The 19,335-nt window shown below is 37.6% G+C and overlaps 1 protein-coding gene across 3 annotated transcripts in view; it reads left to right on the top strand.

Annotated features, from left to right (window-relative positions):
* Positions 1–592: 592 nt before the first annotated feature.
* The window catches only part of LOC126262928 (cyclin-Q), a 59,435-nt gene continuing 40,692 nt past the window's right edge, over positions 593–19,335 (top strand). The window contains exons 1-2 of one of the 3 annotated variants that reach the window (XM_049959853.1): positions 593–802; positions 18,524–18,697. In XM_049959853.1, coding sequence (XP_049815810.1) covers positions 18,686–18,697 — 12 coding nt within the window. In that variant the 5' untranslated portion in view covers positions 593–802; positions 18,524–18,685. Of the gene's footprint in view, positions 803–9,902; positions 9,926–18,523; positions 18,698–19,335 lie in introns of those variants that run through there. The other 2 variants (XM_049959854.1, XM_049959855.1) reach the window with 2 other exon arrangements.

Here is a 19,335-nt window from a genome sequence, read left to right as displayed (position 1 = left end):
CTTAATATGATTACTGTACATGAACAGAGAAGCATATGTTATAAAAAAAGTGTAATTTAACTGAATGATTTTCACATATTTATTTATTTTGAATGTGAATAGTATGCGTTGTTTTATTGTTTGGTTAGTGTTTATAAAGCATGATGTTACGCCAATGATGTTCGGAATAGGACACTCATAGAAACGAAGCTGTATTTTCGGATATCTTAAGCTTCATGCTATTGCTTGTCAAAAAGACTTCGACACTCTTGAAAGTGTTTCATGAAGTGGTATGTTGTGTTTCAGTACCACTGCCGAGCCCGAATCTCGTCCGACACAGAGCGGAATGAAACATCACTGTTTCGATACAATTAGTCCGTTCCAAGCACAGGCGGACTGAAACAGCCTTATTTTGAAACAACGATACAGTTTATGTGTCTGGCTCGCGATCGAATCTGGTCCGCTTATCCGAGACAGGGACGGAATGAAACACCACTGTTTTGAAACAGTGAACCACAGCCGTTCCGAAACACTGAAACAGTTCCACGTATCGATACACTATATCGAAACATAGAAACAGTGGCCAAGTCTACCAGTACAGTGAAATAGGTTTGTAGCTCGCCTATGTCTGTGTTAACTGTGTGCATGCAGCCGAATAAGTTCGTGCCAGTTACTTACTGGCGCAAAGGTGGTACCCGTTAAAGTAGTGCTATCTTTGACGTGTATAAATTTTGATTGTTGTTTGTTTATAAAGCTTGGTGCGAAGTGTGGACTGTGCGTGTAAGGGAAACGCAAGGAAGGTTAAGTTTGGATTAAGATACAGGTATAAAATAAATTTGAAATGAATCATAATTGTTGTTACAGCCTTGTAAATAGTACGTGTACAATATTTTGGCTATTGTTTAATGTTTGGATGTTCCTCCGTTATTATATTACTTACCCGGACATCGTGCGTTTGTTAAGTTTTGTACGCCCTGTAATTAAGAGACATATGACACATTATTGGTTGTTTTGTAGGCACATGGACTTGATTTGTACTGAAGCTGTTATTAAATTGGTTTTGATTTTTGTATGCAGACAATGGCGTAGATTGCTTGCTGTTTGTCATTGTATTTGGTTATTCTAAATAAATTGGTTCCTTAGTTGAGAAGAGAATGATAGTTTACATGGTAGAGGTGTTGGCCGACTGTTGCAGGATAGACTAGGGTCAGGTTACCAGGGCACAAGTTTTTTTTTCAAGCCTAGTGCAAGTCTTGGTCAGGTGATAGAGGATGTAGGTTCCCTTTGCAAAGACTTCACAAAGCAAGACTCCCAAGTAATAGTGGGTGGGTCGGGCAACAGAATAGATAGGAGCTCTAATTATAAAATTGAGAGCGACCTTATGAAGATATCTTCAGCAACAAAACATACTGCTGCTGGCCTTGTCTCGTCTTAGTCGCCAAGACTGGCCTCATTTAAACTCTTCTATTAGGAGAGTTAATTTAGAGGTGGAATTGCTGCTTGGAGTGGGTATGGGGTCTCATATCGGTGTGCTTCCCGTTGACCCTGTCAGCAGTAGGGATTGCACTAGACATGGCCTTCACCTCAACAGGAAAGGGAAGGGAAATCTGTCTGGGATAATAGCAAATAACATAAGGTGGGGGGGGGGGGGGGCAGGCACTGTCACAAATGGTAAAGGAGAGACAGATCAGAAGGCTGAAAATGACATTCACATTGATAAAATAGACAGGCAGAAAGCAAATTTTAATGTATACAATTCATGCAGACAGCCTGTGATTGAGACTAGAGATACTCAAAAATTGACAGGAAAATTTGATTCATCCAGTTGTAATTCAGCCATAGCACAAAGTCAGTTATCCTTGTTGCATCAGTATATCTGAGGACTAAGGGGTAAGCTTAATGAGTTGCTTATTTGTGTTGAAGAATGAAGGTTGAGCAAACCAGTTGAGGGTCAATCCATTTAAAATCACCCAATATGAATAATATTTGTCGCTCAATATTTTTGATTTTTTTTTAATCATGAGTTCCTTATAGACAGGCATTCACAAAACACTGTTTGAAAAAATTTTGTAAGTCATAGTTTTTTTCTGGCGGCCGTTTTTACAATGGCGGTTGGGCAAATTTTAGTGGTAATCGACGTTAGCGGAAAGTTTAATTTGCCAAGTTATTTTAAAAGATATCAGAATAATTCAAAAACCAGTGTGCTCAGCATGAAATGAACTTCAGGCATAATTTTTTTAAATTTTTCTATCATGCAAGAGAGTCACTCAAACTCTTTCTGTAAAGACTCTGAAAAAATTTATCAATCTTCACTTTTTAAGGCCTTCAATTTTCATGAAGGAAGAGACACTCACTAATAATATGTTATCTCTGTGTTGTGTACTTACATAACTACCTGCAGTAAAAGTTGCAGTCCTGAGAATGCACTCCTGTTTTTTCTAGAGCTTTTCAAGAATGACCAAAACCATTCTAACGTCAGTTTTCGCAGGTCAGTATCTAAAAAGGGACTGAATGGAAACAAGTGAAAATTTTACAGAATGTTCTTTATTCTCATGGGAATGTCTCACAAAAAAATTATGACTGAGACTTAACTACATTGAGACTAATAGAGCAGCAAATTTCAGTAAAAACACTACCCCTCTACATGCTCGTGCAGTGCCAAGTTAGCAAACAAGGGCTTGAACTTATTACAGTTGACATTGGTCAAATGATGTTTAAGTCATTACTTACAATAAATGATCAAATATTTCTACTGTTAAATAACAATGGGCAGAGATAACAATTGGTAAGAGTTCTAATTCTTAAAATTAACGGTACATTTGTTGTACTACACATGCGTACAGTATACACACAATAATGTTTCTCCATGTATACAGATTTAAACTTCAGTTGTAACTACTTGCCAGCTGCAATTTTAATTAGGCAGTCAAACAAACACGATATTTCATTGCATAGTTTATCAGTTATGTTGTGTGTTCTACCAGACACTGTTGTGAGTTCCAGTGGAGTCAGCTTTCATACTATTTTATTTGCAGGCACCCAAGCAGTGTCATTTTTGGAAAGTTGAAAGGCAGTTCTTGGACCAGAAGGGTGAAAGAAATGCACTAAAATATCATTGTTATCTTCACTTTTCTCTTCAGTTTTTCCAAGCCAACACTTCTCATCATACATACAAACAACAGAATCGTTATTTGTAAAAGATGATACATTTGTAAAAAGTATTCAAGTTTGATTATCATTAAAGTTGGAGCCTTTGGAAGTAACAAAACATCTTATTTGATTGTCACTTATGGGAACATATCTGTGATAGCTTCTTGTTCCTTTCAATGGTAAACAACAATCAAATCTCTGTCAGCTTTGTTTTGATCTGTTCAATTTCAGTTGAAGAAACATATATATCTAATTCCAGTAATATTCTGTTGACAGTATTTGAACAAATCGTGTGGAGTCAGGATCTGGTCTGTGTAAGGTCTTTGAAGGGAAGCTCGTGTTACTTCTCTTTTTGTTGTTCCGCCTATCCCATCCCAAGAATTCTTTGTGTGTGATGAGGCAAAGAAATTCCACTCTGCTGGTAAACCAAAATCATTTTTGTGTTGGCAGATATTAATGAAGTTTTTCTTATTTTTTTTGTACTGGCTGCTTGCGCCATCTCTAAGGTAGATTATGTTTTCAACATTACGTATGATATTCTTAATTTATCTAATGAGGTGATGTGGAAATGCATACACAGTCGTGGTATTATGTTCTAGGTGGTCACTAATTACACAAATAGATTTGCAACACACGACTTCTTTTTTAAAGTAGATGACAAACAGATGCAGTGTAGCTTGTGCATTAGTCCAGTGAAAACTTTGAATTTCATCCTGTACTGTAAATGTATAGTTTTATGCAAAATCACCAATCACTAAGCAGTGGGTTTCTTTCAGGTTTTCTTTTGTTTCCTTAAAATATTGAGCTTGAGCTTTTGAGATAAAGTGATGGAATTTTAAAAGCACCAGCTTATCGACAAGAGACTGTAAAAATTCCTCACTGGGCATTACCTGTGTAATAAGCTCAAATCCATCAGTGTGTACCCATTATTTGAAAACTACTTCATCAGGCAAGATGTCAAGTTCATTTTTTAAGATATCAAGTAGGGTATCTGGTCCAGGACATCCTTCACATATGTCAAGCATACGTTTGTCATTATCAATATCACATACCATGAAAGCTATCAGGTCTTTATAATTTGCATTAAGCTTTGCTCCTTCCATCATAAGCTTTGTGTTTTGATGATGCTTGCAAACGCATACAGTATTAGTTCCTGATGAACCCGGAAGAACACAACAATTTGGTCGTAGAACACAAAACATAGAGCGGCCAGTTTTGTTATCTGGATATTTTTATTTATAGAGGCTGTAGAGCTCATTCAGCGAGAGAAGAATTAACCTTTTCTGCTTCTGCACCTTAACATTGTCAATCACAGTTGAAACGCATTCCTTTTTACCAGGACACATGCGACTATTGTCATCATCCTTGTAAAATTCTTTAACACTATTAATAACAACTTCGTTTATTTTGTTGGCACCTTGTCTTTTCAAAAGATGTGGTAAGATACCTTGATCCATAACTAGATGCCTAGTTAACTTCACCATGTATTCAGATGCACCAAATTCCTCGATTATTTTTTTCTTTGGCCATGATCTTGGCAAGAGGCTAATTATCTTAATTTTGTAATCTTTACTGGAAACTTTGAATTTTTCTTTCATTTTGGTAATAAGTACATCATACTCACTTTGTACATTTTCTGTACTATTTCCATTCTGAGCATCTAAGTCATTATGGAAAGATTCTTCCAATTTTCGCTTGACAACACTTGTAATTTTATCAGTTTTTATTTGTAAAGCTGATAGTCGCTGGCCTTTGTTGAGCTTTGTTATTTTACGTAAAGGAGATAATTCCAAAGTTTCACAGATTGATTCTACTTGATGCAAAGGATCATCCTCAACCACTTCATTTTTTTGTTTAGGTGTTCAACTAGTATTTTACGCAAACCATTTTTAACTGGCTTTTTGTGAGTACCAAATGGGTCACAACACTTTTTACCAAAAATGTGGTTGTATTTGTCTAAATATTTATCTTTGTGGAAATAACAAATATTAGAAATTTCTTTCGAAATTCTTAATTTTAACAAACATTGTTCTTCAGCCGGCAAGTCACTCACTCTTATTAATTCTTGATGCACTTTCTTCTTGTAGTGTTGTTTATGGCACTGTTCACTTATTAGTTCACCCACAAAACAACTCATTTCAATACTTGAAAAATCTACTATTCTTGAAAACAGTTGAAGATGGGAGACTTCAGATCCACACTTACAAAACTCTTATTCGCTTGTTTATTGTCTCGGGTCCTGCAAAGAAAGTAATATGAAAAGTAACTCCAATGGAATTCACAAAGTGTCTGGTAGAACACACAACATAACTGATAAACTATGCAATGAAATATCGTGTTTGTTTGACTCCCTAATTAAAATTGCAGCTGGCAAGTAGTTAAAACTAAAGTTTTAAATCTGTATACATGGAGAAACATTATTATGTGTATACTGTACGCATGTGTAGTACAACAAATGTACCGTTAATTTTAAGAATTAGAACTCTTACCAATTGTTATCTCTGCCCATTGTTATTTAACAGTAGAAATATTTGATCACTTATTGTAAGTAATGACTTAAACATCATTTGACCAATGTCAACTGTAATAAGTTCAAGCCCTTGTTTGCTAACTTGGCACTGCACGAGCATGTAGAGGGGTAGTGTTTTTACTGAAATTTGCTGCTCTATTACTCTTAATGTGGTTGAGTCTGTCATAATTTTTTTGTGAGATATTCCCATGAGAATAAAGAACATTCTGTAAAATTTTTACTTGTTTTCATTCAGTCCCTTTTTACATATTGACCTGCGAAAATTGACGTTAGAAGGGTTTTGGCCATTTTTGAAAAGCTCTAGAAAAAACAGGAGTGCATTCTCAGGACTGCAACTATTACTGCAGGTAGTTATGTAAGTACACAACACAGAGATAACATATTATTAGTGAGTGTCTCTTCCTTCATGAAAATTGAAGGCCTTAAAAAGTGAAGATTGATAAATTTTTTCAGAGTCTTTACAGAAAGAGTTTGAGTGACTCTCTTGCACGATAGAAAAATTTAAAAAAATTATGCCTGAAGTTCATTTCATGCTGAGCACACTGGTTTTTGAATTATTCTGATATCTTTTAAAATAACTTGGCAAATTAAACTTTCCGCAAACGTGGATTTCCACTAAAATTTGCCCAACCGCCATTGTAAAAACGGCTGCCAGAAAAAAACTATGACTTATAAAAATTTTTAAGACAGTGTCTGTCTATAGGGAAGTCACGATAAAAAAAATAAAGAAAATCAAAAATGTTGAGCAACATCGCCTGGGTGATTTGAAATGGATTGACCCGTGATATAATCTGCCTCTCTGAAAATCATGTGACCACTGGTATTGGTATGTTAAATCCTACAGGATTCAAGTTAGCTTCTTACTTCTGTAGAGAAAATATGGAGAGAGGAGGAGTTGCTACATTTGTCAGAAACTGTTTTGATTTCAGGAATACTGATATTAATAAATTTTTGCTCAGAGCAAAACTTAGAAGCCTGTGCCACAGAAGTAGTATTTCATAATAAGTCCTTTATAATAGTAGGTATATACAGATCACCTTCAGGAAATTTTAACCCCGCGCGACCGCTACGGTTGCAGGTTCGAATCCTGCCTCGGGCATGGACATGTGTGATGTCCTTAGGTTAGTTAGGTTTAAGTAGTTCTAAGGTCTAGGGGACTGATGACCTCAGATGTTAAGTCCCATAGTGCTCAGAACCATTGGAAATTTTAACCTTAAAAAAATGGAATCTCTCTTGTCCCATCTCATGGTAAAAAACAAGGAAATAGTAGTTGCTGGTGATTTTAATGCAGATTTGTTGAAAAGTTCTGTCAGTGAACAGTTATTGCAATCAGTAACACTATCATTCAATTTAGTTCCTACTGTGAACTTTGCAACTAGGATATGGAAATGCTCTGAGACTGCTATTGATCATATCTTTGTAGACAAATCTAGGGAAAAAAGTCTTATCACACAACCTGTAGTAAATGGGCTACCTGATTCATGACATGCCACATCTTGTGTTAAATGTTGAAACATGTCAGGATATGAAATTGATTAAATCTGAGTATACGAGGGTAATAAAAATTGAGGAACTCAGGAAATTGCTCAAAGACATGAACTGGATAGATGTTTAGCCTGCAATACTTCTGACTCAAGAGGAAAATGCAAAGCATTCATTAATAAACTTACCTCCTCTTTTGAAAATTGTTTTTCCGTAGAGGCTGTGCTGTTTTTCTGGGGGATGCGTACCCCTAAACTTTTTTGTCTAAAAAGTAATTTTCTTACGATGTTGAGAACTTGGAAGAGTGCCAAAGATTTGTTTCACGGATGTAAATTTTTTATTTCATTTTTTTGTGGTGGTAATTGCAATACGGAATGATACCAGTGCAGTTTTTGGTGGGAAAAACGATGTCATTGACTGTTTCAAGCATTTCGAAGCTGCGGCGACCGTTCTCAACAACTGAATTGCTGGCAGCCAGTTCGACAAGTGTGTAGTGCCCTCGCCCGCTAATAGTGGGCGATGGTAGTGCTAAACGGATATGCGTACGCTCAAACACCGAGCTACCGATAGATGTCTCTGTGGTCCCGCTACCATGATCCTTCGTGATTCATTGCTGTTTTTATTCTGTTGTTCTTTATTCGTTTGCACTTGCTGTTCTGTTCTTGTCGGTTGTGCGAAGTTTTACAGTGTGTCCTGTCTTTCGTTGCGAATTTTAAGTTGGACGTGATAGATGAGCAGAAAACTAACAAACTTTGATTCATTTGAGGTGATGTAAACTGAAGAGTCCGATACCACTTTTTTTTCTTCTCTCTCTCTCTCTCTCTCTCTCTCTCTCTCTCTCTCTCTCTTTTCCGACATGTTGATGACGTCATGGCTAAAAGCAGACGGGTGTATCCCATGCTTTAGTTATAAGTAATTGTCACTGCATTATATCCAGTGTCGGAGGTACCCTAAAACTTTTTTTAGAAAAAAAGCACTGCCTACAGGTAACTCAAATCACACAGAGACCAAAAAGTAAACCATGGATTACACAAGGAATAAAGATATCATGTGGGACAAAAAGGAGACTGTATCTACTATTTACGAACAGCTCTGAAACAAGTAGCCTACTTCATTTCTGTTAGTGACAGCTTGGGGTTATCAGGTTTGATGAACAGTGCAATAGAGTAGGCCTATCTGAGACCAGTGTTTACAAATAATTCACGTCTCCCACAGAAGTAGCATCCATCATAAAATCCTTAAAATCTAAGTAGGCCTATTCCAGTGGGTATGATAACATATCAACGAAGTTAAAGAGTGCTCATGAGAGTTTAGTTCTGTGTTAAATTATTTGTGTAATCAATCAGTGGAACGTTTCCAGACTGGCTAAAAATAAAAATGCTGAAGTTAGGCGTCTTTACTAGAAGGGGGATAAAGAGGTACCATCGAACTATCGACCAGTATCACGTTTGCCAGTTTTCTCAAAAATATTTGAAAACGTTGTGTTAAAGTGTCTCCTTAAGCATCTGACTGAAAATAATACATTGTCCAAGTCACAGTTTGGATTTCTTAAGGATTCTGATAGAGAAAGCTTTTTATACTTACAGTGAGAATGTACTTAATTCATTAGATAATAAATTGGAGGCTACTGGCATTTTCTGTGACCTGTCAAAAACCTTTGACTGTGTGAACTGCAGCACTCTCTTAAGTAAGTTAGAATATTATGGTGTCGCCGGCAATGCTGCAAAATGGTTTGCGTCTTATCTATCTAACAGGAAACAAAGGGTGTCGTTGCAAAATAGCTGTGCAGTAAGCAGTCAGTCTTCATCCAATTGGGAATTAATTAAGTGTGGTGTTCCTCTTCTTCATTCTTTAATGTTTTTGTCTAGTTTTGTTTTTATGGTTTGTGTTTATTCATATGCAGATTTGAATATGATTAGATATTATTTTGGTATTGATTATTTTTCTTTTAGTTTAATTTTACTTAGTTTTTGAATTTGTTGTTTCAAGTTCCATCTTGGGTTCCGTTGCTTTTTCTTGTGTACATTAATGATCTCTCATCTGTTACGTTGCCAGATGCTAACTTTGATTTGTTTGCAGATGATACAGACATTGCAATAAGTAGCAAGTCAAGTACAGATTTAGAAATAGCTGCTAATCAAATTTTCACTGAACTTAATAAGTGGTTTAAAGCTAATTCACTGTCATTAAACTTTAAGGAGACCCACTATAAGCAGTTTAGAACCTGTAAGAGATTTCCTTCCAGCATATGTATAACATATGAAGACATGCAGATCGAAGTGGTTGACAGTGTTAAATATCTGGGATTACAACTCGATAATAAATGCAGTTGGGAAGGGCGTACCACAGAATTGCTTAAGCGCCTAAACAAGTCTGTATTTGCTGTGAGAATGATGTAGGACGTAGGAGATATAAACATAAAAGAACTTGCATACTTTGCTTGCTTTCATTCTATTATGTCATATGGGATCGTATTCTGGGGTAACTCATCAAACGGAGGAAAAGTTTTTAGGGTGCAAAAGCATGTGATAAGAATCATTTGTTGTGTAAATTCAAGAGCATCATGTAGAAACCTGTTCAAGGTACTTTGTATTCTAACCACTGCTTCTCATTTTATTTATTCCTTACTGAAATTCGTTGCAGGTAATATATCTATCAATACTAGGAATAAGAACAATCCGCATAAAGACCTAAAATTACTTACCTTGGTCCAAAAAGTGGTCGAATATTCAGGAACAAGCATTTTCAATAAATTGCCATAAACCATTAAAAACTTGGTTTCAGGTAAGCATGGTTTAAACAAAGTTTGAAAGACTTTTTGATAGGCAACTCCTACTCTATAGATGAATATCTTAACAGAGACTGTTAAGTCAGCTTAAGTAAAAATGTCTCAGATTTCAGTTTTGACAGCACTTAGTCACAACAGTCAAGATTAGGTATTTTGTTTATGGTAAATTTATTAATAGTGCATAACACTGTTTCATTCTGACAGCATGTTAATTCTGTAAATATTAGTTATTCCAGTTTACCGCATTGTGTTCACCTATTTCGACAATCTCCTGACAAATGATCAGGGTAGTAAGTATTATATTCAAATGTTTTATGTTTGTATGTTATATTTTCTGACATGTTCCACACCCATGAGAATCGTCCCATTTTTTTGTATCAATGGAACAAAAACTGAATCTAATGTAAGAAAAAAAAAAGTTCATTTGTTGATAAGCCTTGGAGCAATAGTTCCATATTAAACTCTTTTAGTAACTTTATCGTATTATTGAGGTTTGCGCAATTGCTAGGGGAGGAACACACGATGTAATTATTACTGAGCTGTATATAGTTTTCACCATTCGCTAGCTGCTTGTTACATGATATGACATTGGCAATAAACATAATCTGCATAGGATCTGAATTTTTTATATGCTCTAATGTTTCCAAAAACCACACGATGCCTCTTTCTTTGTGCTTAATCCCAGATGCATGTAAATAAAAGTGCATGCACAAAACTTGTGGGAAAAAAAAGCATGGATATCCTCGTCTCCACTTGCCTTGATGTGCAAGCAGCATGTTATGGATCCCCTTCTTTGCTTGGGAGCTTGTGCTGCATTTGTTGTGATGAAAAAGAAGTGACAGAAAATGAAAACACAAACACGAGTGTAGGAAAGAAGTACGTGGAGGACAGAGGTACGAGAACTGCAAAGTGACAATGTTTAGTTTGTAAATTTCAGATGGAAGTTACAGCGAAATTTTGAATTTTCTGCTTGGGGAAACAGCCGCCATACGGCTGACAATAACATTTCATTAGCAGCAACTGGCGATGTATATACCAGTTTTAACTATTTATTTCACGTTTCAAGACAAAGCATTTCAATAGTTATTTCCAAAACTGAGAAATACTTAGGGGACGATCTTAGTCGTTATGTGGAGGTTAACTAACTTCATTCCTGTATTGTCAGCTGCAGCTAACTCGTGGAGATTATCTGTACACTAAAGCCACTCCTCCTGTCCAAGCTCTGTATGCAATTTACTCAGCAGCAGTGCTAAAATACAAGCCTGGACTTTGTGGAAAAAGTGTAGCCCTCACTTACATAATATTGACAGAAGTAATGGTGTCTATGTAATTTGCAAATTTGTCGAGTCCAAAGATGTTAGTCTGTTGTTGTTGTGGTCTTCAGTCCTGAGACTGGTTTGATGCAGCTCTCCATGCTACTCTATCCTGTGCAAGCTTCTTCATCTCCCAGTACCTACTGCAACCTACATCCTTCTGAATCTGCTTAGTGTATTCATCTCTTGGTCTCCCTCTACGATTTTTACCCTCCACGCTGCCCTCCAATGCTAAATTTGTGATCCCTTGATGCCTCAAAACATGTCCTACCAACCGATCCCTTCTTCTAGTCAAGTTGTGCCACAACTTCTCTTCTCCCCAATCCTATTCAATACCTCCTCATTAGTTACGTGATCTACCCACCTTATCTTCAGCATTCTTCTGTAGCACCACATTTCGAAAGCTTCTATTCTCTTCTTGTCCAAACTAGTTATCGTCCATGTTTCACTTCCATACATGGCTACACTCCATACAAATACTTTCAGAAACGACTTCCTGACACTTAAATCAATACTCTATGTTAACAAATTTCTCTTCTTCAGAAACACTTTCCTTGCCATTGCCAGTCTACATTTTATATCCTCTCTACTTCGACCATCATCGGTTATTTTGCTCCCTAAATAGCAAAACTCCTTTACTACTTCAAGTGTCTCATTTCCTAATCTAATTCCCTCAGCATCACCCCACTTAATTTGACTACATTCCATTATCCTCATTTTGCTTTTGTTGATGTTCATCTTATATCCTCCTTTCAAGGCACTGTCCATTCCGTTGAACTGCTCTTCCAAGTCCTTTGCTGTCTCTGACAGAATTACAATGTCATCGGCGAACCTCAAAGTTTTTATTTCTTCTCCATGGATTTTAATACCTACTCCGAATTTTTCTTTTGTTTCCTTTACTGCTTGCTCAATATACAGATTGAATAACATCGGGGAGAGGCTACAACCCTGTCTCACTCCTTTCCCAACCACTGCTTCCCTTTCATGGCCCTCGACTCTTATAACTGCCATCTGGTTTCTGTACAAATTGTAAATAGCCTTTCGCTCCCTGTATTTTACCCCTGCCACCTTCAGAATTTGAAAGAGAGTATTCCAGTTAACATTGTCAAAAGCTTTCTCTAAGTTTACAAATGCTAGAAACGTAGGTTTGCCTTTTCTTAATCTTTCTTCTAAGATAAGTCGTAAGGTCAGTATTGCCTCACGTGTTCCAACATTTCTACGGAATCCAAACTGATCTTTCCCGAGGTCGGCTTCTACCAGTTTTTCCATTCGTCTGTAAAGAATTCGCGTTAGTATTTTGCAGCTGTGACTTATTAAACTGATAGTTCGGTAATTTTCACATCTGTCAACACCTGCTTTCTTTGGGATTGGAATTATTATATTCTTCTTGAAGTCTGAAGGTATTTCACCTGTCTCATACATCGTGCTCTCCAGATGGTAGAGTTTTGTCAGGACAGGCTCTCCCAAGGCCATCAGTAGTTCTAATGGAAAGTTGTCTACTCCCGGGGCCTTGTTTCGACTCAGGTCTTTCAGTGCTCTGTCAAACTCTTCACGCAGTATCTTATCTCCCATTTCGTCTTCATCTACATCCTCTTCCATTTCCATAATATTGTCCTCAAGTACATCGCCCTTGTTTAAACCCTCTATATACTCCTTCCACATTTCTGCCTTCCCTTCTTTGCTTAGAACTGGGTTGCCATCTGAGCTCTTGATATTCATACAAGTGGTTCTCTTCTCTCCAAGGGTCTCTTTAATTTTCCTGTAGGCAGTATCTATCTTACCCCTAGTGAGAGAAGCCTCTACATCCTTACATTTGTCCTCTAGCCATCCCTGCTTAGCCATTTTGCACTTCCTGTCGCTATCATTTTTGAGACGTTTGTATTCCTTTTTGCCTGCTTCATTTACTGCATTTTTATATTTTCTCCTTTCATCAATTAAATTAAATATTTCTTCTGTTACCCAAGGATTTCTATTAGCCCTCGTCTTTTTACCTACTTGATCGTCTGCTGCCTTCACTACTTCATCCCTCAGAGCTACCCATTCTTCTTCTACTGTATTTCTTTCCCCCATTCCTGTCAATTGTTCCCTAATGCTCTCCCTTAAACTCTCTACAACCTCTGGTTCTTTCAGTTTATCCAGGTCCCATCTCCTTAAATTCCCATCTTTTTGCAGTTTCTTCAGTTTCAATCTGTCGTTCATAACGAATAGATTGTGGTCAGAATCCACATCTGCCCCAGGAAATGTCTTACAATTTAAAACCTGGTTCCTAAATCTCTGTCTTACCATTATATAATATATCTGATACCTTTTAGTATCTCCAGGATTATTCCAGGTATACAACCTTTTATGAGTCTTGAACCAAGTGTTAGCTATGATTAAGTTATGCTCTGTGCAAAATTCTACAAGGCGGCTTCCTCTTTCATTCCTTCCCCCCAATCCCAATTAGTCTACACGACCTATAATCTTTCATGATTAAAATTGTGTGAACAACTTTACTTATACAATACAATATAGTCGAAGGATTGGAAGCACCCTACACTGATGAAGTCACACAGGATTCAAGCCAATGGCCAGATATTGTACACAGCATTAACTAATAGGCCTATGTGGGAACCCTCTGGGTAATTGCTAGACCCATATATACATAAGGTCTTTTTTTTCCTTTATTAGAGACATTTTTGTTGCTCAATTTCTTTCTTTTTTCCTTTTAATTTCCAGCTTGACCCTAAAGATACGGTTTCATTTGGGAAGTGTTACATCAAAGCCTTCTTATATCTTAGTTGCCATGGTAATATTAAATAAACAAATCCTTTTATTACTAAGAACGCTATCAGTAGCAGAAAGTTGGTTGCAGTACTTGACACCAGAGTCCACTAGGATGGAGGTGGTTTTGAAATTTTTTTTTCCTTCAACAGTGCCCTTCATTTCTGTGTGTACATGTTTGTTAGCTAAACATAGCCCATTATTTGTTTTGTTCAGATGTGGGGCACCTATTAAGTCACCAAAGCATGAATATTCGTCCACAATTTTCATATACATTTTTCATAAATTTCTGGCTTATTCTTCCCAGTTTTCCTACTGCGAAACTTAACAATGTCCTAGTCTTTAAAGTAATGTGACTGGAAACTTTGTATCTCACTTGATGCTCTGGGCATCATATCTCAAATGTTTGCTCAAATAATCTTTAGAAGTGTCATTCTGTACGACTTTTCTTTGTATGTAATCGTCTATAAATTTAAGCATAGTCCCTTTGAAGACGCATGATCCCCAGCTGCTCGTTGTCTGCTAAAAAGTGCAAAGATTCCCACTGAAGCCAGGAAGCAACGCTATATACATACAGCCTAAATTTCCAGGAAATTATGTACGCAAAAATGCGCATGATGCGCAGTTGGAAAGTCTTGCACCAGGCAAATCTGAACAGAAAAACAGAATCTTGTGGCTGCACCTTATGAGATGAGATGTTAGTGAACAGAGTGGTCATGTCTACTGTTATTGCAAATTATCAATGTTTGATCACATTTTGGTTCTGACTGCGCATCTTGAGGAACAAAACATGTTACCTCTAAGAGGATAGCTGGCTTATGTACACTTGACACTCTGAGGATGGCCGGACAATATGCGGCCAAAATATCAGTTGAGGAAATTGTATTTGCGTGGCTGCATGCTTGAAATTTAATGGACTATTCATTACGCCGCGAGAAGTTGAAAATGCACATTATGACGAAACTATTCCATCAGAGATGTGAGACAGGCAAAGTACCCTCAGTCTTCAAAAAGAGTGTAATATTGCAAATTCCAAAGAAGGTAGATGCTGATGGGTGTGAGTATTTCTGAACAGTCAGTTTAATTCAGTAGTCAAGAATAGAAAGATTGGTGGAAGACAACCTCAGAGAAGTTCAGTTTGGGTTCCAGAGAAATGCAAGATGAAAACAATTATTGATAAAATTATTTAATTGAACAGATAAAAAATTACTCGCTAAGTGGCAGCAAAACACACACGTAAGTCTGTTGCGATTGGCAAACTTTCAGAACCAGTGGCTCCTCCTTCGGGCAGAAGCGTTGAAGGCGAAGGGCGAAGGGTGAAGGGTGAAGGAAATAGACTGGAGAGGTATAGGAAAAGGGCTACATTTTGGGAAAGTCACCCAGAACTGCAGGTCATGGCAGACACTGTACGGGATGAAAAGGAAAGACTGATTGTTGGGGACTGCATTGGATGAGATTTGAAAACCTGAGAGCTTAAAGGTGCAAGGCAGGGTAATATGCAAGACAGAGATTACCACTAAAACTTCGTGCATGAGTTAATAAGAGTGAGAAGCTAAGTGTATTGTGCGTAACAGGCATGGGAGGGGGCCATATGGACTCATGGTGAGGCTTACATGCTAAAATTCCTGGAATCTCTGAATACTTTCTCCAATTAAATTTCACATGATCCTATTCCAAATCACATGCTACTTTCTTTGATGTTGATCTCATCCTCACCGAAGACCAGCTACACACTTCTGTCCGCATTCAAACTATCAACAAACAACAGTACTTACTTTTTGACAGTTGCCATCCTTTCCATGTCAAATGTTCCCTCCCATACAGCCTTGGCATCTGAGGCAAACATATTCGTTTGGATGCAGACTCTTTACAACCATACACTACCAACTTTCTGCTACTGTTAGTGTTCTTAGTAATAAAAGGATTTGTTTATTTACTATTACCATGGCAACTAAGATATAAGAAGGCTTTGATGTAACACTTCCCAAATGAAACCGTATCTTTAGGGTCAAGCTGGAAATTAAAAGGAAAAAAGAAAGAAATTAAGCAACAAAAATGTCTCTAATAAAGGGAAAAAAAGACCTTATGTATATATGGGTCTAGTAATTACCCAGAGGGTTCCCACATAGGCCTATTAGTTAATGCTGTGTATAATATCTGGCCATTGGCTTGAATCCAGTGTGACATCATCAGTGAAGGGTGATTATACTTTTTCTTCATGTACTTTTTCTTCATGTACTTTTTCTTCGCTTCCAGGGGATCTGTTCCCTAAATTTTCTGTCCTTCATAGTTGTCTTCAGAATACTAGCTACTTCCTCTGTCATTTCAGAATAATTTTCGCAAATCAATTTTTTCTAGATTGTCTTTCGTTTCTTCCTTAATGTTCTTGATTTTGATGGTTACTTTCTCATCTGCTTTGCTTATCTGTCCATATAAAGTGATTTCAAATGTCATTCTTCATCCATTCAAATTTAACAGATTTCACTTTCTTCCCAACTGTCTCGAATATCCCTTCTAAACCCATATTCATGGCAACCAAGCCCTTCTTCAAGAATCCTAAGCCTATATTCATAGATTCCACCATTGCAATCTCGAAGTGTGTGTGTGTGTGTGTGTGTGTGTGTGTGTGTGTGTGTGTGTGTCCTGTCATGGGTGCCAGTTAAACTAAGACTCCATCACACTGTCCACTAAGGATTGTCAAGAATGTGATCAGCTTCTGTAACCAGTCTGTTACTTTGATTTGCTTGTTTTGATACAGTTAAGTTTCAGTTCGCAGTTGCTGCTAGTGAGGCCCATATTACTTAACCTTGCTTGTTTGCCCCCTGTACTGAACCAAATGATATTGGCCGCCTACTATCTTTGCTTGTTTTCTACTGGCTGCAATTATAGTAAGCATATCAAATTTCGTAGTATTACCTCTCTTCAAGTATCATGGTTCTAACCTAAGCTTGTTCCCTGTTAATATTGCAGTACTTGAAAGGCATTCTTTAAAGAGCCAGCTGGAAATTTCTTGTTTCCTCACTGAGGGTTGTAAAAATGTACAAAACCTCCTAGTTCAGGACAGCTAGTGTCTGGTACTTTCCCTCTCACGGCTAGCTCTCACTGTATTGTCAGCTGCAGCTAACTCGTGGAGATTCTCTGTACACTAAAGCCACTCCTCCTGTCCAGGCTCTGTATGCAATTTACACAGCAGCAGTGCTAAAATACAAGCCTGGACTTTGTGGAAAAAGTGTAGCCCTCACTTACATAATAATGACAGAAGTAATTAAAACTTTCACACAAACTGGTGCAGAGAGTATTTGTGACTCCAGTAACAAGTGACAACCGAGACATAACTGTTCAAGTGGATGACTGTTATTAAAGTTGTAGGTACTTATAATGTCCACTTAGTTGAAGTCTTCAGAATGCTGCTCTCGATGTGGTGATGGCAAGTCATTCCCTACCTTGTCTTATCTTTCACCTGACACCATTTGATAAGAAAGGTGTTAGTGCTTAGTTTGTAATATTTAAGACAGATGAAAGAAAAATCAGGAGTTCAAATAATAAATCTGAATGTTATATTCTAAGTAACCATCAAAAACAGTTCTGAACCAGCACAATAAAGTTATTGACCATGGCTAATTTATTTCTTAGCAAGTTTATGCAGTTAGAATCCATTCCCCAGAATGGTAGCAGGTCCTCCCTCTCTGTGGCACACTGAATTGGACCAGTTTTACAGTTGAGACTCTTCCTCATACAGGCTACACAATAAGGGCTGACTTCACTCTTATTAGTAGCTAGAATTTCCCCACAATGGCTGTAGAAGTCTTACTGGCCATGGGAGGTTGACGTGGTGCTGCAGACCGCATGTGGTTGCTGAGACGCATTGTTGCATCCCACTGATGTCACCTACAGCAGCAGATCGCTCACCTCACCTCACCTCACCTCATATCATGCTACCATTTCAGACAACCTTCTGCCTGCTTCTGAGTCTTTAGGAACATGGTGTCGCATTGCTTTCCTAAACTCATGCCCTCTCCAAGGAATGTGCCCATTGGTCAGTTTTTGGTGTACTCATTACATTATAACCTTAATACTTTTGCGTGGGTCAGAAGATCATATGAAGTTAGTCAGTATAGTCTGTGGTTAATATCAACCATTCCACTCTTTTCGTGTCTTAAACTGTTGAGACACGACATTAAAGTCAGGTCATCATGTGATGACGTAGACATTCAGTGTGCAAGAATTTACAGCAGAGAAATAGGTGGTTGCCTGCATGTATTTCATACCCAACAATATTGCTGACTCTTAATAAATGAGACTGACATTGTCTGTAATATGTGTAACCTTCTGAGGGCACTAAATGACCCACATTGTAAGTATGAGTATCATCAAATTATTGGCTTGATGTGGTGAAGATACTTTGTGACTTTTTAATGGGTCACAGTTTAGAGTTATAACTAATTGTATAGACAAAAAATCTATTCACCAAGTGACTGCAGGAGAACACACATTCAAAAAAATCTTTTATGTATGCAGGCTTTCGGTGCCAGTGGCTCCTCCCCCTGGCAGAAGGATTGAAGGGGAAGGAAGAGCGGTGAAGGAAAAGGACTGGAGAGGTTAAGGAAAAGAGATAAGAGTTCAGAAAAGTCACCCAGAACCCCTGGTCAGGGGAGACTTACCGGGCAGGATGACGACGAGATGGCGTTCTGGGTGAGTTTTCTGAACTCTACCCCGTTTCCTAAACCTCTCCAGTCCTTTCCCTTCACACCTCTTCCTACCCCTTCGACCCTTCTGCCAGAAGGAGCCACAGTCTCCAAAAGCTTGCATATGTGAAACCTTTTTTATATGTGTGGTCTCCTGCCACTGCTTCATTATTAGATTTTTTAATCCATCAAATTACTTTATATTGTCAAAAATTGATATTTTTCACTGTTTAGAGTTAGTTTTGCATGTATTTGAACTTCTGTAGTTCCTCTTCTGTGTTACTGCAAATGGAAACTCTTGCGCATGACCTTCAAGCCTTTTCAGCAGTGAAATTGTTCACTTTATTGCGCTGCCATTCTTTGTTCAGCAATCACCACAAGACTAAAAATACTTTACTGGATCTGACCTGCAATACTCCCATCACAAAAACAATTATAGGTTCAGATGCAGATCTATTTGCGATCATGATGTCACATTGTATCTTAGTGCAGAAGTTGCAACTCTGTAATTTCTCACATTTTCATAAAAAGAAAGTAGCAACAGAAATTATTTTTTTCCTCCCATACAGTATTAGTTTCTTGTATAATGCTGTTGGCTCTCATACAATATTAGTTTCTTGTATAATGCTGTTTGGAGTTTCTTCC

The sequence above is a fragment of the Schistocerca nitens genome, chromosome 6, assembly GCF_023898315.1.
Source record: "Schistocerca nitens isolate TAMUIC-IGC-003100 chromosome 6, iqSchNite1.1, whole genome shotgun sequence".
Taxonomy (NCBI): domain Eukaryota; kingdom Metazoa; phylum Arthropoda; class Insecta; order Orthoptera; family Acrididae; genus Schistocerca; species Schistocerca nitens.
This window is presented reverse-complemented; position numbering and strand designations above follow the sequence as displayed.